Source organism: Phoxinus phoxinus (genome assembly GCF_949152265.1).
Source record: "Phoxinus phoxinus genome assembly, chromosome: 22".
In the NCBI taxonomy this organism is placed as follows: Eukaryota; Metazoa; Chordata; class Actinopteri; order Cypriniformes; family Leuciscidae; genus Phoxinus; species Phoxinus phoxinus.
In genome coordinates this window covers 3,382,406-3,405,718 of record NC_136897.1, presented here as the reverse complement: position 1 = coordinate 3,405,718, position 23,313 = coordinate 3,382,406, and the positions used below count along the sequence as shown (strand labels likewise).

General features: G+C 38.4%; 1 protein-coding gene across 50 annotated transcripts in view; it reads left to right on the top strand.

Annotated features, from left to right (window-relative positions):
• znf740a (zinc finger protein 740a) overlaps window positions 1-21,039 on the top strand; it is a 34,297-nt gene extending 13,258 nt beyond the window's left edge. For 4 of the 50 annotated variants that reach the window (XM_079597659.1, XM_079597642.1, XM_079597650.1 and 1 more), the window contains 10 exons: window positions 4,594-4,677; window positions 5,614-5,697; window positions 5,914-5,997; window positions 9,408-9,491; window positions 11,466-11,549; window positions 13,440-13,523; window positions 14,196-14,279; window positions 15,718-15,801; window positions 16,902-17,020; window positions 20,212-20,640. In XM_079597659.1, the coding sequence (XP_079453785.1) occupies window positions 4,594-4,677; window positions 5,614-5,697; window positions 5,914-5,997; window positions 9,408-9,491; window positions 11,466-11,549; window positions 13,440-13,523; window positions 14,196-14,279; window positions 15,718-15,801; window positions 16,902-17,020; window positions 20,212-20,376 (956 nt within the window). In that variant the 3' untranslated portion in view covers window positions 20,377-20,640. Of the gene's footprint in view, window positions 1-138; window positions 223-4,593; window positions 4,678-5,613; window positions 5,698-5,913; window positions 5,998-9,407; window positions 9,492-11,465; window positions 11,550-13,439; window positions 13,524-14,195; window positions 14,280-15,717; window positions 15,802-16,901; window positions 17,021-20,211 lie in introns of all 50 variants that reach the window. The other 46 variants (XM_079597656.1, XM_079597639.1, XM_079597645.1 and 43 more) reach the window with 22 other exon arrangements.
• The last annotated feature ends 2,274 nt before the right edge of the window (window positions 21,040-23,313 follow it).

The following is a 23,313-nucleotide window of genomic DNA, read 5'->3' as shown; positions in this document are numbered from 1 at the left end:
GAATAGTTTTAGAAATATAGACATCCATTAAAATGGTCTGCTAATCTGATTGCCTACAGTTTCTAGTTACAGTACTTTTGAGTAAGTTATCATATTATGTAATGCAGACAGCTGATTGACACTTTGTTCTGCGTTTAGGCGTCAAACCATATGCTTGCACCATGTGTGACATGAGATTTTTCCAAAGATACCACCTTCAGCGACACAGCCTCATTCATACGGGTACAAGTCATCTCTTACCCATGTGCTGCTGCTGTCTGCATTGCTTTTGTTTGTTTCACTGGCATTTTTGCACCATGCAGTGTTACGCTCACTCTGCAGTTTTACAGCTTTCTGTTTCGCTGAGAATTCCGCACACGAGCCTTGTTGCTTCTGTTGCTTTTTTAGCATGCTAGATATCGCCTGCATGACGTCTGCTTTGTCTGTGGGGCAATCACAAGTTCATGCTTCATATTTAATCTTCACAAAAAAAAACACTTTTCTGTTTCACCTCTATACTCCAAAGCTGATCTTTGTTCTAACAGCTAATCTCCATGAACAAATGTATGTGAATACGGTTGGGTTTTGCGCAGACAATAGCCGCGGAAACAATGGAAACACGTAAATTTTCCATTAATCGCAAAAAAAGTTTTTACGCTCGCATGAGGGTTTTTTTCAGGCAATTCCAAAAATAAATATTTAGCAAAACTGCAATGGAAACAGTTTTTTCGCGTTTACAGATCACCTGACGTAGATGACGCTGTGTGTTTGGACAGAATACGAGACAGTTATTTATTTAACTCATAAAAGACAAAATAATTAGAGGAATACTGGATTCTAAACCTCAAAGAAACGCCACAAGAATCAAGACCTCGAAGCAGAAATGAGGGAGAAACACCAGAAACTCCTCATATGTGCCGCTCACAGTATAAGGGGATTTCCTCTCCATTAATGCTGACACCCAAACGTCTCCTTCCATTAATGATAATGGCCAGTGCAGTGGCTGGATATACATAAACCTACCAACGTCCATCGGCATGATTTTTGGAATGACTTATGCGGAAATCTTTTAGTTTTAGTCGCATAACATCGGTTAATGGAAACGCCGTCATTTCGCAATATTTTTTTGTCAACATTTAGAAAAAATCACAAAAGTTGTGCGCAAATCTAATGGAAACACACCTTGAGTTAAGTACTGAAGGTACAGTCAAGGTCTGGCTCCCTTCAACATATTGTGGAAGAATGACATCTTTCCTATTTCCCTCCCAAACTCCACCATTTGAGATGAATGTTTGTGCATTTCTACTAGTGTTGTAAAAAGTACTGACTTTGATACCAAATTTTTGGTGCCAAATTGATACTGAAATTGGAAAAATATGACGATACTAGCATTTCCCTCTAACATTTTGAGCGCTGTTGAACAGATTCTTAAACACCTCTGATTGGCCATTGTGTTCACGAGGTCAACATATATGTCTCTGATTGGCTACAATGATTAACGCTTTAAACATGTTGTAAATAGACGTCTTTGACACTCTTCACTGAGCACTTACACACACACAGGAGCGTTTGAAAGCAGGCGTCTATCAGCGTATATATTAGGGATCCACTGATAGACGCCTGCTTTCAAACGCTCCCATGTGTGTGTAAGTGCTCGATGAAGAGTGTCTGTTTACAACGTTTTTAAAGCGTTGATCATTGTAGTCAATCACAGCCATATATGTTGAGCACGTGAACACAATGGCCAATCAGAGGTGTTTGAGAATCCGTTCCACAGCGCTCGAAATGCTGGTATCGTCACTTTTTTAAAATGTCAGTGCTGTCTTGCTAACGAAGTCAGTTCTTTTGACAACACTCATTTCGACCAGGGCTTCCCCCTAATAGTCGAACAAACGTTAGTCGATGAAGTCTTGACCAATTTTTGGTCAAGACTTTTGAAAGTTGTAGGCTAACGTTAGCCATTTTACATGGCCGCTCGCTCTAAACTTTAAAGTTAACCTAGATAAATGTGTGCTATTATTAGGTGCATATCCAAGTATTCGTGCAGAGTGTGGAAGCGCTTTCTGCATTTCTCTCTCTATAGGCGTATCCACTGTCCTGCAGAGATGAGAGTCAGCGTCGTCAACTTCATCTTTGCAGCCGACACGGACTCGGAAAACACTAAACATGCGACTAGTTGACTTAAATGTATGACTACCAGTCGAATAGGAAAATCTTTAGTCAGGGCAGCTCTAATTTTTACAATGCAATCGAAATTTCACAGTCCAACCCTAGCAATCATTGTTCATGTGGATATTGCATATTGAGTCTTCTAAGCTCATTGACAAATTTCATATTTTTACATTTGAAATGGAGCAAACAGTTTCCAGTCTTAAGCTATATCTTCTGCACCCCACTTTGACTTCATGCCCAGTATGGCGGTATATGTGTCGTTATGACGGTATAAAATTCTGCAACAGAATTGTATTTTGTGTGTACTGTGGTATGCAAATATTCGTGGACGTGGCTAACTCAAGTTTCATGTACACACAAACATGAAGAAAGATAAACGCAGATCAGGAGAGCTAGGATTGGGCAATTTGATGAGATATATTGTAATGATATAAAGTGTCAATCAAAAAAGTGTTAGAGTGAGTTTGCTCGAGTAACGAATTCAGTTACCTTTCATGACTAATGAGCTTGAATAGTCAAATACACACAAAATTGTCAATTCTGGCTGTAAAATCGAGTGAAAAACTTAGACATAGTTCAATCAAAACATATAGCAAAGTTTTTCATTTGTATCTTTATTGTATTGTTTTTATCCTGTTGTTCTTTCTTTTAGTTTTTAATAATAAAGATAAAATAACAAAAACAATGAAAATTCTGGGCTGAAAACGAAAATTCAGGATGCACTTGGCTGAAAATAAATAATAAATTGATGTTAATCAATCAAACTTATTTAATCAACACCTAAATAGCTAAAACTGAGTTGTACAAATGTTTAAATTGCACATAAGGCACTTTTTAATAACAGAATTGTTTCTACTCCAGTTTGTTGGTGACATATAAACATTTAGATGACAATAAACTGCAATAACTTGTTTTCATGACAGATTTATTCAAACATACATTAAATAATGAAGACATCACTATGCAACAGTGCATATATTTAGCAAAATGAAAATGCTCTTCTCTAGAGTTATTTTTTCTAGCTACCTAGTAAGTTAATGGACATTTGAATAGCTTTATTGAGTTAAATGTAAGGTTAAGTGACATTGTATAGCCTACAATCTGTTTTATTGACGTCTCTCCTGATTGAGCGGTTACATGAGACTGGACTCAAGTTGTAATGTATTTTGATGTTCACCCTAGTAGTAACAAGGAGATGAGATGATCAGTTCATGTGTGCTTTAGATTTAAGAAACCATTGCTAATTAAAATCGAGAAATACATTTGGTCAATCTATAGCTGGTGTCCACACAGCTGACAGGTTTAACTGTTGTGAGTTGTCCACATTTTCTGCACGAATTACACCGTGTCCTAACTACACGCGACGTGACGCCGCGACATGCGATAAATTGCGTCTTTTCCATGTTAATCAGAGTTTTTGTCCTAACCAGCCGCGACTGTGACGCGGCGATTCTATTTTTGAAACGGTTTCTATTGTTCTGCGACGTCGCGCTGGAACAACAAACACAAAGTTCGGCCATGATAATCTCAGGCACTGTTTATGTGCTTTATTTAATGTTAAAAGCGTGTCATGTGACTTTGAATATCATTAAGTGCTCCAGCTTTGTAGCTGTAAAAGCAACAATGGATAATTCACCTCAGATCTCGAAATTAAACAAATGGAAACAAGAACGTTCAAACTGTAAATAAACAAATGTATTATTTGACAGATTGTTTTAGTAACTCAGCAGCCTATGTATTTAAATACTGTTTAAATGGTGTAATATTTGTGAATTTGATTATGTAGCTACTTATCAATTTTCTTGCGAGTGCCGTCAGGATTACTCTCTGGTGCCGTGCACTCGCCGCGAGACTCCGCCCACACGCTGTTCTGATTGGCTGTGGGTTTTGATTGATTTGTTCGCATCTCGCAGTCGCGTCGCGTCTAGTGTGAACAGACAAATTATTTGTCGCTGGATTTTATCGCATCGCGCCTGGTTAGGACACGGTGTTAGTCGCTGAACATTGTCAAAGCGTACAGTTTAAGTCACTAATTTCGGCCCTCCAAAACCATTCTGCCGAAAATTTCCTATGAAATAAAATTCCTAATGTTGTAAGATTTTGGTCATCGCCCACCCCTACTTCCAATCATTCATCCGATTTAATCAAGTCAACATCCATCTTGGTGTGTAACACCTACTTTACAAAATCAATACATTTTTTGATGGATATTATCTTTTCTTGTTGAATATCCTATTTCACTTATTAGCACATGGGTTGTGGGTCAGCGCCACATTAAGCTGTGTAACCATCTTTCATGCGCTTTCTATGTGCTTGCAAGCATCTACTGCGCTCCGTTCTTGTGAAGCATGCGATTCCAGTAATGTCTAGCTCCTATATTGACATAAATGTGTTGCATATGCATGGTTTAAATCTGACACATGATTTGCTCTGTGCATTCAGGGGTGAAGCCGTATGCTTGCTCCATGTGTGACAGGCGTTTTTTCCAACGTTACCACCTGCAGAGACACAGCCTCACTCACACGGGTATGAGCCGTCTCTCCTCACCCTTTGAATTGTTCTACCTGACTACACCCATGCACAGCTTAGCACTGCTGCCAACTTAACAGTGTTAAAGGGATAGTTAACTTTGAAATTAATTTTTGATATGTTTTAGCTTACCTCAAGGGCATCCAAGATGTAGGTGTCTTTATTTCCACAGTATTTTCAATTTTTATATTTTTAGGTCAAACCGTTCTTGTCTGACAGTCATATCATGCAGGTCTATGGGGTCCACCTCAAAGAGCATGCACAGAGAAGTCCAAATTAAACATGACTTAATGACTCGTAAATGTAAGTACACATTGATGACCTAAGACACGAAACGAGCGTTTTGTGTGAGAAAACGAACAGTATTTATATAGTTTTTACCTCTTGTAACACAGCCACGTCCAAGTGATCTGAGGGCGTGAGCGCATCCTGGTGGGTGACGTGTGCGCAGACTGGTGCATAGATATATACACTAGACGTCGCCTTGGCTACGGCAGTTCATTGGAACGAATGTCTTTAATGCGACATCTAGTGTATATATATCTATGCACCAGTCTGCGCACACGTCACACAGAAGGAAGCGCCCGCGCTCTCAGATCACTTGGACGTGGCTGTGTTACAAGAGGTAAAAACGATATAAATACTGTTCGTTTTCTCACATAAAACGCCCGTTTCGTGTATTTTTTTACCTGTTTGAAACTTTCTACAAGATTGTAAACCGCGGGGAACATCAAAATATTTCCTCATGTTACTAAAAAGTTGGCAGCAATGCTTTGCACACATTACTTTTATAGTTTATGCAAAAGTTTTCAAATATAGGTTTGGCTGCAACAAACTCGAGTTTGGCCATAGTTACAGACAATGCATTGGGGTGTTGGACATACTGAAAGTTTTTATTCATCAAAACGTAACACTCCGGTACTCTGTGTTTAGGGGTGAAGCCGTTTGCTTGTTCCATGTGTGACATGCGGTTTTTTCAGCGTTACCATCTGCAGAGACACAGCCTCACCCATACGGGTACGAGTCCAAGGGGGCAATGCACATTATTATATTAAACACTTTAGTCCTCAGCCTTCACTACAGACATGGCAAACACACTCTCCATGTGCATTATGGCTTTTTTTTTTTTTTTTAGCCCAAAGGATTAAACATTTACATTTTCAATGTCGCCTGAGTTGCATCAATTTTATTTACTAGTACTTGTCCCCATAAACTGTTACTTTGTTTATTTAGGGGAGAAGCCATTTGCGTGCACAATGTGTCCCATGAGGTTTTTTCAACGTTGTCATCTCCAACGACACAGTCTCACCCACACGGGTATGTGTCATGTCTTGAAATCGCTGGCCCATTCTCAGGGAACTGTGCCATATCCCGGCACAGCATTTAAAAAAAAAAAATTATTTAAAAAGGTTTCTGCTGAAGCACCAAGAAATCATAGTTTAGCAAAACTATAATTTTTAACTCTAAAACTCTAGCAGTGTGTGTGTGACAGTCATAATTACTTCAGGGGGCGTAGCCTATGTGTAACTTTAGAGTTGGAAACTTGTGTTTATGATAATTTGGAAATTCTGAAAGCACACGAAGGCAGCATAAATCACATTAGAATAAAAAAAATATATTACCCCAAAATGGGGTTTAAGGTCAGTGCAAAGATGGATCATAATGGCCTTAACTAGAAAATAATGGCACACAAAATGAAAGTCCGCGTGAACCGGAAGTTGCAAACGACTTTTCTCAAGTGTTGTGACGCATTTCCAAGTGAAAGGGAATATTGAACAGAGGGCAGGGTTTTACTTCAGCGCTCCTCCTCTCCATCTCTCTCCCACAGCAGAGTAACGGTTTGAGGGGAGTGGTTAAGCAATTAACCAACCCAAGTTCTCATGCCTATGTCATCAGAAAAGAACGCCATTCCAGAACCGGAAGTAACTTTTCAGACTTTGATTAAAGATAACTTCGGAAAACAAGTTTTTTCCGTGTATTAACTTGCACAGATTAATTGTTCACCACAAGACTAGTAATATCCGCTAACAAAGTAAATAGGGTTAATTTTGATTTCATGCCGACTTTAATATTACTTTGTGCTAAGTGTAAAATGAATCAAAACAGATCACATTCAAAATGTAGTCTCTCTCTTCCGACAATACAGATTTTGTATACTTAAATACACACATATGCATATATATATATATATTTAAGAACTATTTGCATGTATATATTTATACATAATTTATATGATATATAAATATAAATGTTTTATATGTAAATAACACATTTTTCTTCAATGTATACATGCATGTGTGTGTATTTATAATGCTATTGGCTGTAAAAAGAAAAAAGCTCTTTGATATGTCCTGCCCTGACTTCGTTTCAATCAGAAATGCGTCTACACATTCTGAGTATATAGTGTGTGTGTGTGTGTGTGTGTGTGTGTGTGTGTGTGTGTGTGTGTGTGTATATATATATATACACACCAAAATGTCAGTAGTCGGTACCAACACTTACTGTACGTTCACACCGCCGGCGGCAAGAGCGTCAAATTGGCCGGAAGCCATTCATTTTCAATGAGAGCCGGCGGCGAGCTCCGGCGAGGGCGGCGCATCTTGGACAGCGAGAGCAGCGAGAAGAGTTGAAATTTGTCAACTTTATGGTAATAAGCTATGACGCGGTTCGGCAGCAACCAGCGGCAACCAATCGGAATGTAGAAGTCCTCCGCCTGAGAGGATACCAGAGAACACAATCCTGTAAACTTTGGTTCCGACCACATTAGTTCCTAAGCAAAATGGAGGAAAAGTTAATTATTTCTGTGCCGGGTTTCCCGTTATTGTACGACGTGTCCCTGTTTACATACAGGGACATTAATAAAAAGAACGACGAATGGAAAAAGGTGTCTGAAATTGTTGGTGTTTTGTTACTTTCACATTTAAAAGATTTTAATAGGTTAACTTATACCCTACGTGTGGCCAGTCTGCACAAAATAGGATACTGATTTATGTTCAGTTCTTATTTGCTTTGCGGCTCCTTTTAAATAAAGTTTTAAAAAAATCACGCATTCTAAAATCTACGTCAGAGCGCCAGAGAGTCCCCGAATCTCACGGCGTCGATGGCAGGGCGGCGAGAGCGAATTTTGCCGCTCTCGCCGGCGGCGGTGTGAACGTACAGTTAGGGATTGAAAACAACCGGTTCCAAGAAGCATCACGCATTTCAATTCCGCTTATCGGTTCCTGTGTGTGCATTTTAATGTGATTTAAACCATTCAAGCGCAAAAGACTCACGCTGTTTTCCGTACTGCACACACATTCAAAGCGCGCTCACAGAAAAAGTGCTTTTAATGTGATTTCATGCTGTCGCCGCGTCATATTTACCCTGGAAATCCAGAGTTCTCGCGAGAGCACAAGTTGAATTTGCGCAGCGAGTCACTCTGGTGTCGAGTAATAATGCTCATTAAAATGTCCTTGTAGCCGAGCTGCACCAATCACATCGGGTTATCTGATATAGAGGCGAGCTAAACAGATGACGACAGCGCTGCGACGTCGAAGTCATTAGTAAACATTGTAAGATGGCTATGGATGAACACCAGCTGTTTGAAACGGCTTCGGCCGCTACAATGAACGAGTTAGACGTGGCTTTTTATCTAAAAGAGGAACAGAAGCCCGCGCTCAAATCGAGTCTAATCTACCAGTTAGCTCCGCTGGTAGCTAAGCGTATGCAGCTTAGACTGTCTATTGTTGTGATTGGTCGTGGTGTAATCCAATTGCGATTGGATGATCAGTGACATTTTCAAATGCACGCTTGGTGCCGCCGCTCGAGCTGGCCGATTTTCATTAGTCGACGCCAGACCATTAATCTTTCAGATTTAGGTCTGGATTTCCAGGCTACGTCAGAATAGCTGCGCCGTATATTTTCCTGCTTTTTTGTCCTTTGCCAATCACATCTATGGTATATATGCCGTCAAGAGCATGCCAAACCTGTAGGTGGCAGTGTAACGAGAAGCTGAAGCCCACGTTAGCCAATTAGACTCCCGAAAATAGTCACATGCTGTGACGTCGGCTCCTAAAACTCAGTTTTTCTAAATCTCCACTCTGGCCGGAGTTTTTAGAAAGAATCGTTTTCAGAGGCGAATTCTCCGTTTGCATGTAAACAAAGGGAAATGTCTCCATTTTTCAAAATAACCGTGTACGACTGTACTTGTAAACGGGGCCAAACTGACTGACTAGCACCTCTGGTCATTGGCCACACTTAACAGCTATGATTGGCTACAATGCTCTACGATTATTAAAAAAAACACGCTGTAAATGGAAACAAATGCCATCTAGCAAACAAGGGCATTTGAAAGCAGTGTCTATCACCGGGTGCCAAATATACTTAGTACTGTAGAAATGTTTTATATATAGTTTTTACCACATCAGTACTTTTTCCGAATATTTTTGTTGTTCATTCATGGGGCACAAATGGCACCATTTCCTGAGAATGAGCCTACTGTAATAAGCACTGTTTTTAAGGGACAAGTATAGACACATGATTATTTCCCCCTCCGGACCCAGTTTGCATGGAGACTTTAGTTGCTATTTTCATCTGTTTTAGACATGGAGGATTAGACATCTTATATGTGTGTTTTGTGTGTGTGTGTGTGGCTATTTTGTTAATTTACTGTCATTTTTTGATCATGAATTTACTTCGTTGATGCTGATATCTGCAAGTGCTTTCTAATACTAGTACTCTGCATCTAGGGGTGAAGCCATTTGCTTGCACAATGTGTGATATGAGGTTTTTCCAACGCTACCATCTCCAGAGACACACCATCACCCATACGGGTATGTGTCGTCTCTTTGTACCCCTCTGCTGGTTCTCTTCAGCATGTTGAGCAAATGAACATAAATTAATGTTCTTTTGTCATTATATGTTTGAGATTTTTGTAAGAGGAGCAGTCAAGCACCACATTTCCCTCAATACACCCATAGAGCATCAGTCATGGGCTGAATTTCTTAATTTGACAAAACTACAGTAGTTCATGTTTGACTTAGGCTAAGAATAGATTATATCCTCTCTTTTTTTGTACTTGTTATTTGGAAGACGCTAATCTTTCAGATAATGAAGAAGCTAGGTAGTTATTTTACTCTTTACTCTTATCTTTAGTTCTTTGTGAGGAGAACAAAAAGGGTTTTCGTTTTCAGCGAATCATAAATAGGCAATAGTCAGCAGTGCTCGCTTTTTGCTGCAATATTTAGAAAGAACTTTTTCAGTTGTTTTATTTAGAGGATGAAGTAGAACTACAGTCAATTAATAATGGGAGAGATTTCTGTATTTGGCAGTAATTATGAAAATATTAATTTCCAAGATTGACCTTAAAGGAGAACTCCGGGCAATTTTTAAGTTAATCTTGATCGTTATACCTTTGTGAGTTCTGTCTATAGAAAAAAACACGAACCGGATTGGTGCTGCAACACGGAGCTGCAACCGCTAATGCCCAGAGCTCCCACTCGGCTAAAATGGGGCATATTCATAAAGAGTGTTTTTGTAACTCTTAAAGGTGGGGTATGTGATTTGCAAAACGGCCAGTAGATTTTGAAAATACACAACTCAAATGGTCCTACCTTCTTTCCTTTGACTCCACCCATTCAAAGAACATGGACCAATCAATGGTACGACCGATTGATTGACACACTTACTGTCCAATGATTCTAGGTGGTCTTGGAAATGATTGGCTGGAGTTTTTCGAGTCCTGCCCGTTCCACAGATGATTAAATTGCTTAATTTTTATTTCAGTGCTTCTAACTCAGTGGCTGTAAGTGGGTTAGGAATAGGATTTTAAGTGATTTTGAAAAAATGCCCAAAAAAGAGAATTACATAGCCCACCTTTAACAGACACAAAATGCAATTAAAATGTCTGTCCAACATGAACAGGGTCCTTACATGACAACAACATGCGTTTAGCAACTTAGCCATTGTTTAAATTCACCTAAATAGTGTTTGAGACGGCTAGCTGTAGTCTCGCGCTGAAGTCCCGTTGTAGCCGGGAAAAGGTAAATAGAAGTGTGCAGGTGGAGGAGCGTTGTGTGTGTGAAGAGTGATGATCAGAGTTGCTCACAAATGAAGAAGAAATGGTTCGTAACGTAACTATGGAGAATATAGAAGATTTTGAACACATGGAAGAGGCTTTTGAGTTTGATGGTCGTCCTTATTTATTCAAACCCGAGTATACAGACGAAGAACTAGCCTCACACTCTTCACACACACAACCGGCTTCAACGGGAGTTCCCACGGGACTTCAGCGCGAGACTACAGCTAGCCGTCTCTAAAACACTATTTAGGTGAATTTAAACAATGGCTAAGCTGCTAAACGCATCTTGTTGTCATGTAAGGACCCTGTTCATGTTGGACAGACATTTTAATTGCATTTTGTGTCTGTTAAGAGGCACAAAAACACTCTTTATGAATATGCCCCATAACTGCCGTTAGCTGAGTTAGCTCTGGGCATTAGCGGTAGCAGCTCCGTGTTGCAAGCACCAATCCAGTTCGTGTTTTTTTCTATAGACAGAACTCACAAAGATATAACGATCAAGATTTACTTAAAAATTGCCCAGAGTTCTCCTTTAATGCACTTTGTTGGAGAGTTAATGTTTAATTGGACTCTTTGTGAAACTTGCTTAGACAACTAACCATGATGTTGTACTAACATAACAGGGTCAGAATGTAACATTAGGCTGTTATCTTTGATTCTTAGCTGGAATTTTGTTAGACGATGTTTAGATGATGCGTTTGGTTAATATTTTGCTTTGGTCATTCAGGGGTGAAGCCGTATGCTTGTTCCATGTGTGACATGCGTTTTTTCCACCGTTACCATCTGCAGAGACACAGCCTCACTCACACGGGTATGTGTCTTTCTGTCTTCCCCCCCTTAGATGATATCTGAGCTACTGCCATTGTGTAACAGAACATTTCATTGTTAATCAGTACATTAGTTTCAGAAAGGAGAAATGGAGCATTGACGAATTGTAAAAATGTATTTATTTATATTAAACTAATGTGCTCTTGGGTTAAAGTGCACACTATCAGCTAGGCTTGATACTACAGATGTATACATTTCTATATTTTAATTCATATTTATTGTGCTAATGATTTTTTCAGTAACAATTTGTATTATTATTATTGATATGTAAATAATGACTATTCTCTTTCACGTCCATATTCACATACGCCTATTTATTGCTTCAGTAGGACACCAAAGTTAGGTAGATTAAGGGCCTCAGTCACATTCACTGTTTTTCTATAGAATTAAAGTGAGTGGTGACTGAGGTCATTTTTGAGGAAGAAATCTTGCATCTACTAAAGATATATTGCGTATATGCAAATAAATTAAGTATTCTGTGAAAACACAATTTAAATAATGTATTAAACTACATTAAATGTATTAATGTAGTAAACACTAGAGATGGGCAACGAGTAATCGCGATTAATCGCATGCAAAATAAAAGTTTGTGTTTAAATAATATATGTATGATGTGTACTGTGTATAATTATTTTGTATATTTAAATATGCATATATATATATATATATATATATATATATATTTAAGAACTATTTGCATGTATATCTTTATACATATAAAATATTTATATATAATATAAATTATGTAAATAACACATTTTTCTTAAATATATACATGCGTGTGTGTATTTATAAATACAAAATAATTATACACAGTACACATACATATATTATTTAAACACAAACTTTTATTTTTGATGCGATTAATCGCGATTAATCGTTGCCCATCCCTCACTGTACAGCCCTGCTTTAGCTCTCTTTCTTCTTTTCTAACTCCAATGCTCTCTTGCACAGGGACGTTTACAGTCAATGCACAAAAATCAGATTAAAGGAATAGTTCACCCAAAAATTTAAGTTATCTCATAATTGACTCACTCTCAAGCCAATCTTGGTGCGACTTTCTTCTTTCAGCCGAACACAATCCGAGTTATATTAAATAATATCCCGGTTCTTCCCAGCTTTGTAATGGCATTGAATAGTTTGTAGTTTTTGAAGCTCTTAAAAAAAGTGCATCCATCCATCATAAAAGTAATCTATACGACTCCAGGGGGTTAATAAAAGCCTTCTGAAGCGAAGCCATGCGTGGTTGTAAGAAAAATATCCATATTTAAAACTTTATAATCACTGGTTTCCGGCAACAGCCGTCCGCGCGTTCACGAGAGAGTCGAGTTCCAGCGGAAGGATGACCTCTGACCTTGACGTGTGATGTAGCGTGACCTTAGGTGAGAATTAACGGACCACTATATAGATAGAGCAAAACATAACGCCGGTCACTAATTAGAAGCATAAAACATAATTTTTTAAAAGATGAAATCAGAGGATTTCAATACAAGAGAAAAGGAACTACGTCAAACGTCGGGTCAGAGGTCACCCTTCCACTGGATCTTGACCATGAACACATGTATGGTCGTTGCCGGAAGCCAGTGATTTATAGTTTATTAAGCTTTAATGATATTGAATATTTGAATATTTGTCTATGCCTAAAACTATAAGCTCATAGTTGACACTTTAACCCAGAGTTTTTAGCAGTTCGGATCCAGAGCAAAGTTATTTCCACATTTCTAATGTCTAGTAGATGTTCAGTTTGTCAGCTGCTCTTAGCATTGTGTTTGGCTGATGAGACTGTAGTGAAATATGTTGTATATGTTGTGAGTGCTTGGTTTGAGTTAACATGTGGCGGTGAGGTTAACACACTGCTGCTCTGTGCATTCAGGGGTGAAGCCTTATGCTTGCACCATGTGCGACATGCGTTTTTTCCAACGTTACCATCTACAGAGACACAGCCTCACCCATACGGGTAGGAGAAATCTCTGTTTATATATTATTATGAACTGCCTCTCAAAGCTCTCAGTATGTTACATAGAGAGACACAATCTGTTAAAACTACAACAAACTCGAGTTTGTATTTTCCTAATTGCTTAAAACGGTCCATGCTGGTGATAATGCCACCTCTTTTTTTCATGACTGACACTTTAGTTTGGGAAACACATATTCACTGTTGTCTCAATAAACTCCTAATTTGCTGATTATTAATAGTTAGTAAGGTAGTTGTTAAGTTTAGGTATTACGTCATGCACAAAAATACATTAATATGTGCTTTATAAGTACAAATAAACAGCCAATATCCTAGTAATATGCAAGCTAATTAGTTAATAGTGAGAATTGGACCCTAAACTAAAGTGTTACCAAACTATGTTTGTTAAAGAAGACATCATAAAGCATATCTATTTAACTGGAAATATTAAAGAGGAGGTGATTATCAACAGGCGTGGTTAACAACTAATACTTTGTGGCACACAAACATTTGTATGTTAATTATAAAATAAATGTAATCACGATTAATACATCTAATTAAAGCATCTGCTCTGAAATTAAGTTCTGCAGATGCTCTTGCTATGAGCAGTATTTATTTATTTATTTATATATTAATAGAAAGGCATGCCTGAACTGTTGGTGTCTGTGCATTCAGGGGTGAAGCCGTACGCTTGCTCGATGTGCGACATGCGGTTTTTTCAGCGTTACCACCTGCAGAGACACAGCCTCACTCACACGGGTATGTGTCCTCTCAAACCCCTGTCTGTTTGTACTTAAAGTTAGTTTTCTGCATGCTAAATATGACTTCCAATTCGGTTTGCGCAGCAACCATTTACAGATTTTAAAATCAAAGTCAATGACATTTAATAATTGAACGGATAGTGCTACTACTTCAGGTACCATTTTATATGTTGCTTCACACTATGGTACTGAGAACAACTATCCCATTACTAAGACCTGAATAAATACTTAAATAGATTTTGAAATTAGATTAGCATAAGTGTACCTTAGTTTATTTTTTGAGATTGAGGTGAAGCTTCGTGGCTTAAGTTTGATTACTACAGGCGATCATGTTGACACGTCTTTCATGAACTGATTAAAAATGAGCCCCAGAAACATAATTTAACTATATTGCTTTGAAAGATTTATTTCCATTTAAAACCATCCAAATGCGAACTGCAATGAGTGAATTGGACATAATAGTCGTGTCCCCGTTCAGAGGCTGCATCCTTCGAAGTGTGTGAATCTTGATGAGCGCCAGTAACATTTGTTTCTTTGACTTTTTATATTCAACTGTCTATAAACAAAACCGGGTTCACAACCTGTCTAAATAGGTTCTCTTGAGCTGCACGATTAATCGGTAAAAGATTGCGATCTCTATTTAAACTCCCACACAATCTCATTCCTAAATGACAACAATTCGCCTGTGTCTATTAAACCTTTGACAAAATCACACAGAGACATTGAGATCTGTGTTTGCTCTGCCGCTGATCCAGAGAGAACAGTTGTCATGTTTAGGTATGGGACAGATTCACTCTCAGCCACACAGTATCAATAATTCAATCAATTCAGAATATCACAGGAGTACTAAGATAAAAGTTTATAGTTCAGATATAAACACTGATATCTACAAATGCCATCAAAATAGAGTAAATCCCCTTTTGAAAGTAACTTGACCCTTCAGATAATGATTGAATCGATTACATTGTTACGCCACCAGGTGGCGTCAAGTAACTGTTAAAAATTGATTCGTCATTAAATCATTTGTTCAAGAGATTCGTTAAAAAAAAAACGCGGATTCAACAAGTGAAGTCTTTGAGTGAGTCATTGAATCGTTCATTCAAACCATTTATTCATTAAACATTTTTAGCATTTTCTCCAAAAAAAAATCTATCTTGGGATAGACGAGTTCTGTCCTTACCGGGCCGGGAAGCGAAGGACACATTTGTAGGACACGTTGGAAAGACTTTGAAACGGGACCGCCTTCGTCACGCCGCTGTGACGCATCCGGCTTTTGAAGGATGCAGCCTCTGAATTGGGACACGTTAATGTCAGCATGCAGATCAATTCAACAACAAACATCAATAGCATGTTCTACATTTTTAAACGGTATTAAAATTGTTTGGTGCTTTGAATGTTTTGTAAAGACATTCACTAAAAATTGACTCTACGTTTAGGGGTGAAGCCATATGCTTGTTCGATGTGCGACATGCGGTTTTTCCAACGTTACCACTTGGAAAGACACAGCCTCACTCACACTGGTATGTGTCCTTTCTTTGTACCCCAATTTGCTAAGTATTCCTGGATTGGAGTTTGTCTATTTTGTGTGTTTGGGGTGTTTAGGGGAAAATAAACTATGAGATAGCAATGACTTATTCAAAGTAACATTAGTAATGAGTTTGAATAGGAATTCTTACTTTTTTAAATATTAGTTTTTATATAATATTTGCATCAAGACATTTAAAAATATTTTTACCTGCACTTGGGGGGCGAGTTTTGGGAGTCATTTCAGACTTACTTGGTAGCATTAATATCCATGTAGTTGCTCTTGCTTTGTTTCTTCGTGGTTTTGTTTTGTTTTTTTGTCTGTCTTAAAGGGTTAGTTCACCCAAAAATGAAAATTCTGTCATTATTACTCTTATGTCGTTCCAAACCCGTAAGACTTTTTTTCATCTTCAGAACACATGAAGATCTTTTTAAAGAAATCGTTTGTGATTTAATATTCTGTAAATAAAGTGGACAATTTTGTGTTTTTACTCAAAGTGCTCGCATGGTAGAAAGTGGTAGTTGCGTAGGCTGTACATGGAGGGACAGAAAGCTCTCAGATTACACCAAAAATATCTTCATTTGTGTTCTGAAGATGAAAAAAAAAAGTCTTACGGGTTTGGAACGACATGAGGGCGAATAATTAATGACAGAATTTTCATTTTTGGGTGAACTAACCCTTTTAGTTTATTTGCTTTCACTTAAAGGGGTGCAAAAACAGAGACAAGATGACGCTAGCTGTTTCTTTCTAAACATTTTAATGCTCAATCGTATTTATTCTTCAAACAGAAAGAATAAAACCAAGTATCAAAGCAGGTTTCTGATCTTTTAAAACCAAAACCCCAGTGTGCCACTTTACAATCTAGCAGTTTTTCATTCCATATTAAACACACTCTACAAACTCGAGTTTGTATGAAGTCATCTACTTTATTTCTAAGCATTGATATACTCTGTATTTAAAGCTTCATGGAAACCCATATGACAATCACAGTCTCGATCCTTACATGACAATCAGAGTCTCTGTTGTGTGTTGTTGTGGCATGCTGTGAGAATGCAGGTGTGTGGCGCTTTAATAAAGACTGTGTTTCTCTGATAGGAGAGAAGCCGTTTGCATGTGACATGTGTGACATGCGGTTCATTCAGAGGTACCATCTGGAGAGACACAAGCGTGTTCACAGTGGCGAAAAGCCATACCAGTGTGAGCGCTGCCAGCAGGTAAGATCACGCTTTATACATGGGGCTTTCAGGCAAGACAACATCTATTGTTGACACTGTAGTTAAATACATGAAACTCGAAAAATTTGAATATGGTGCAAAAGTTCATTTATTTCAGTAATTCAACTTAAAAGGTGAAACTAATATATTATATAGACTCATTACATGCAAAGAGAGATATTTCAAGCCTTTATTTGTTATAATTTTGGTGATTATGGCTTAAAGCTTATGAAAACCTTTCACAATATTCTAATTTTGAATTTGGGGTTTTCATAAGCTGTAAGCCATAATCATCAAAATTATAACTAATAAAGGCTTGAAATGTGTCACTTTGCATGTAATGAGTCCATATAATATATTTATATAGATTCATTATTATATAGATTCACAGCAATTTGAATAGGATTTTAAACCACATACGAATGTAGCCCAAAACGGATTTGTAAATGAACGGATTTTTATTTCCATTCACACTTGCTAAATCTGATCGGATTTCAATCGGTTATGCACAGAAATCGAACCTAGCCTAGCGCACTGCTAGCAGAGAGAATGTGTGTCTCATTCTCTTACCTGGCAACATGGGTACACAGCGGCAGCTTGATGACAGAAGTGTACCACGGTTCAGACCCAAATAATATAATGTGAGCGGAGACGAGCAGCGGGGGGAGGGGGGAGGGAGCAGTCGAACTCTGGTTTGGACCAAGCAATCGAACCAAATGTAAATGAGCACAAGTGAGTAGAGTTCGGTACCAAGTCGGTACTGAATTAAAAAAATTGTGATGCTTTGAGCTCTGTTGAGCCGAATCGTAAACTCCTTTGATTGGCCATTGTGTTCACTCGCTCATCGGATATGTCTGCGATTGGCTAGAATGATCAACTCACGGGAGCGTTTGAACATGTTTAAAAAAAACGGGAGCGTTTGAACATGTTTAAAAAAAACGGGAGCGTTTGAAAGCACAGGCAGGCGTCCATCGGTGCATGTGTGTAAGGACTCGGTGAAGAGCGTTATTGTTACAACATGTTTTTGAAGCGCTGATCGTTGTAGCCAATCACTGACATCTGTTGAGCGCTTGAACAAAATGGGAGGTGTTTATGATTCCGCTCAAAGCGTACATTTTTTTACATTTCAGTACCGACTTGGTACCGAAGTCTGTACTTTATGACAACTCTACAAGGATCAATAATCATTTGGGTGCAATGATTTCAACAGCAGTCGAACCCTGGTGCATACCATACATTTGGGTACCAAAATACCCAAACCTTATGTTTTTAATATATTTTATATTATATATAATATATTCACATTTAATCTCCAAATGAATGTAGAAACAACAAAGACAGTATATTTTAAATATTTGTCTAAAAGGTAGGAAATATACAGAAATGTAATAAAGTTATCAAACAGTTTGCACTGCATAAATGTTAAATTATACATACCGTAAAACTTCAAATAATAGCCCGGGCTTTTATTTTCCCAAATTGCCGAACTGCACCGGCTTGTATTGGAGACAGGCGTCTATATGAGACAGGCCTTTAATTTAGTGTTGAGACTTCACCCTGCGCTGCAATATACATTTAGCTTTACATTCATTTACAGAAATCAGCTGGTTGAATGAAAATTGCTGCTGCTATCGGATTTTCAGATTATATTCTCTATTCAGTTAACGGACGCTGAAACGTAAAGTGAATTCAGACTGCAGTGTAGACTAAGCAACGATTGTATTTAATTGTACAGTACAATCATAACATAGACATGATCTTAATTCCATAATGTCCTTAAACATAACAATATTGCTGGCCATAAACTGACAAAGTGCGCGTCCGATAACTCGAGTTGTCATAAACGTCGCGCGCGCGCTTCTCGTCCGGTGTGCGATAACGCGAGTTGTCACAGACGCGGCGCGGTGCTTCTCGTCCGGTGTGCGATACATAGACGCGGCGCGGCGCATCTCGTCCGGTGTGCGATACATAGACGCGGCGCGGCGCATCTCGTCCGGTGTGCGATACCTCCTGCCTTGCTTGCGCTAACAGCTCCCGCCCAAATGCGCAGGGCTCTCTTGCGTGCCCAATCTACACCATATAACTGGCTTAAACAGACGATCTGACGGGTTTTAGAAGATTAAATACAACCCGAAACTAAAAAAAGACCCGGCCTCTATTTGAGACCGGCCTTTATTTATCCAAACCTGTAGCCACACCAGGCGTGTAAAAGAGACAGGTGTCTATTTGGGACTCGGCTATTATTTGAAGTTTTACGGTAGATTAATCCTTATTAAAGTTACAAATGTTCTTTAGTCAAGAGCATTAACTTCTTTCATTAACTTTACTGACAGAAAAGCTTTATTTGGCTACTGTCCCTTTAAGAGCAGCCGCTGCTGACAGAGACGCGGATCTCATTCTCTCACAACTCTTTGTTCATTTAAGACTTTATTTAACTCATATAAGAGTGCTCAGTCTGCTCTTATGAGGATACTCCACAAAACGGACATGTTGGCATAATTGCGTGTGTTAGTGTTCAAGCCGAAGGAGAACTCGATTCTGGCGCTCAATTTGTCTTGGCTTGAATGGTTTAAAAGCATTTGCAAGAATAAAAGCGCATCATATAATATAACGCCAGCCAAAGGATGACAGGAAAAACGGATGCTGCGTTAATTACGTTAAATATTTACCACACCTCTTCCCATTTCTAACAGGGACGCTTTATTCAACTTCCCGCGCCGATCTGCGCACGTCAACAGCGCTAATGTTTGGTTGCCAGGTTGAGCTCACAAATGGGTTGACATTTCTATAGCCGCGTTTCCACCGAAATTACCCGGAACAATTTGTCCCAGGAACTTTTTTCCCAGGAACTTTTTTTGCCCCAGACCGGTTGCTTTCAGACCGGTTGGATCGGCTTATGATGTGTTGATTGAGCGAGTAGGGCGGTTTCATACAAGATCTGGCAACTGGGCAACCTTGGAATAATATATTGATGTGATTATTCATATAACGACGTTTGGGAATACAAATTACGGGAGTTTCACGGGAGAAAGGACAAAGGGGCGGGAGATGGGTGTGAAATACGGGAGTGTTGACAGGTATGCCCTAGTGTGGACCAAGCAATCGAACCCAGTGTGAATGAGCACAAGGAAGAATAATCATTTGGCTGAACCAACATAACAAAGTGAAACTTCTGTGTTTCTCACCTTTAGAACTTCTCACGGACGGACAGACTGTTGAGGCATCGGCGCTTGTGTCAGGGTCGCGGCGTGGCAAAGGTCGAGGCCCAGCCGTGCGCTTTCTCCCAGGAGCCTCCCCAAGCCCCCCCGTCCACGTGGAGTCCCTTACACCCCGCCCCGGGCCGGCTCGCCGTCTGACACTATCCTCTCCACACACACGCCCTGAGAAGACGGCACTCTCTCGACGCCACCGGCACTCGGACCCGCTGCTCACAGAGAGGACGAGGGAAATCCCGTCTTTTGTTGCTTTTAGTGAGAAACACAAGGCTCTCTTTTGACCATCGAGGGTTGTTTTATACTTTTTGGTAATATAATATGGGGTTAGAAGGGGGTTTTATGGTACTTTTAAGACGTGAGGAACAAAAAAAACACACCTAACATGGGAATTTCATGTGACTAACCAAAAAAAAAAAAAAAATTGTGCAAAGGTACAACCCATCATCTATTGACTGACACCTATTGATACACACTTTATGTAAGTTCAACAGCATTGTGTGGGTAAAATCAGCATCATATGTGATGTATAGGCCTGCTGAGGGTTCGTACCCTACTGTCCTGACGACTCGGGTAATGTCCTACAACCATGGCGAGATCTGTTTGTAACACTGTACCCGTGTGTGACCACGTGGAAGTGCACAGTGCGCTTCCGTATATGACTTCATTAAGCATTCACAGGCTTTTTCTCAACGATAAATGTTTGATCTGGTATTGTAACTATGTAAGAATTTGAAAGATGTGTATATTACTATGTGTAACAGCTGGTTTGTTCTCTATCAGTGCCGTGAGCTGGTGGAAATGACACCATCAGTTGAGTTCTGCTCACAGGAAGTGACATCACTCCCGTAATGACTGGGATAATCTCACAGAACCTCTCAAGGCCGTGTGTAGGTCATTGGTCCTCAAAATCACAAATTATATTTTGCATAAAAAAATTTGGTCTTTTTTAAGACCATTCAATGTTACATTATTTTGCATTTCACTGATACTTTTATTAGTATAATGTAAACATATTATTTTAAATATATTTCAACTGGTAATACATTTAAGTTTGTACTGCCTTAAGTCATACTCACAGAATTACAGAACAACTCAAAAATTGGTGCATTGTGTAGTGAGAACTGAAGGGTTGAAATGTCAGTGCAAAATAATCGATTGGTCCTAAAAATTGGCTTAATTTTCTAAATGCTAAATATTTTTTGCAGATTTTAGAGTGATTTATAGCAGAGCTCTTGTGAGATTCACTTAAGTATTGACTACACTGTTAATACACACATTACACGTGATGAAAACATCCAAAAGACCCACAATATTATGTACAGATTTATATGTGCAGCATATACAATCTTGTGGCCTTAGGATGTGCTCGTTTATTTTGTTTTGTACTTCTTTTTTTTTTTTACACCTTGGTTCTGAAATAGTAATTATATACATATTATTTTACTGAAATCTTGACACGAGGACAGATACACTGCCTTTTTTTTTCTTTTTCTGAAGTCATTTCAACATTACGTTGCCTTGTGTTCAAGCACAGCTGTGTTTAGATGATGATAAACTGAAGTTGAGGAGGATAAAGCGGAGGTTTCCAGTGTTGTGAGACGCACAGGTTCAGTCTGCGGCGTCTTCAGTGCCTGTGGGCCACTAATAGAGGAAAATAGCAGAGATCTGATGTTATTGTTGTACCAAATGATATTGTATTTGTCAGTTTATTAACTTCTCATCTTATCATTAACATGATATCTACTGTTCGACGAGAGTCTCGTCTGTATTTCTTTTTTATTTTATTTTTGGGCCGATGGACAAACTAGGGATTGAATTGGGCATTTCAATACTTACTGGTTGGCAACTGAAAACAGAATATATCTTAAGGAGGAATGTCTGCTGTTTATTGACAAAATATTGCTGCATTTCTGTGTAATGACTGATTTTTTTCCCCCTTTTTTCTTTATAATGTTACATGTATGTTTATATAACTGAATTGGTTAAAACTCTTAGTTCTATAGCAACTTTGTGTATTTTAAGGACCTTTCTATGCTAATATAATTTTTAAAAACACTGGAGAGATACGTGTGTGAAATGATAAACTATATAGACATATATACAGTTTGTGTGTGTGTGTGTGTATGTGTGTAGCTTATTAAATGCGTATTGCATACTGTTAAGTGCATATAGTATTTCACACAAGTTATCAGCATATATTCCAACAAAATAACTGAGTTTACTCAAATAATCCTATTATTTATTATATAAATCGCACACATTTTATAAAGAACCTAAAAATCTTGTGTAGCTTTTTAAGGACAGTATTGAAGAAAAAAATATGATCTTTTATCTGTTATCTGCAGGGCACTAAGGATACAAAAGGTTATGCACTCAACATGTATGTATGTTTATACACATGCACACACACACACACACACACACACACATAATTAGCCTGTAGTTACTAGATAAAGCCTCTCTCCAAAGCGTTGGAAACAATATTACAGTTTGCATACTTGGATATCCATGAGTCCAATTTGAAAAGACAGAAGCAATAGAAGTTGTACCTTCAAATTGTTTTTGGGAGTTCTCTTGATGGAAGAAGAAACGCGTCAGCATCACTTAACTTTTATTCTTGCATGAAATTGCAGAATCTGATGTAAAATCTTTCCTGATTTCCTTTTCTTCATCCGAAGGGTTTTCCATAAATCTTCTGAATGCAAAAAAAAAAAAAAAAGGACAGGTTTTGTTATTTGTTTCTTTAAAGACTTCAGACACTTCAGTGATACAGTGATTTGTTTTTGTGTGGAGACAAGAGAGGGGCTTCCTTCATGCATAAATAAAATACTACATAAAGTACATGGTTTTCATATTTTACTTTCTGGGTATTTACTTTTAAAGCAGGATCGTTCTGGCAGAAATAACTAAATTCCCATCAGAAAATTTCTTAAAAATGTGATATTGCCACAATTTATTTTTAGCAGGAAAACATTAAAATAGTGGGAGAATTTAACTTCACGACTTTACTCACCACTTTAAAATAATAAATTAAATGTATAAAAACAATTACAGTTTTTCTCAATTGCTAAAACACTA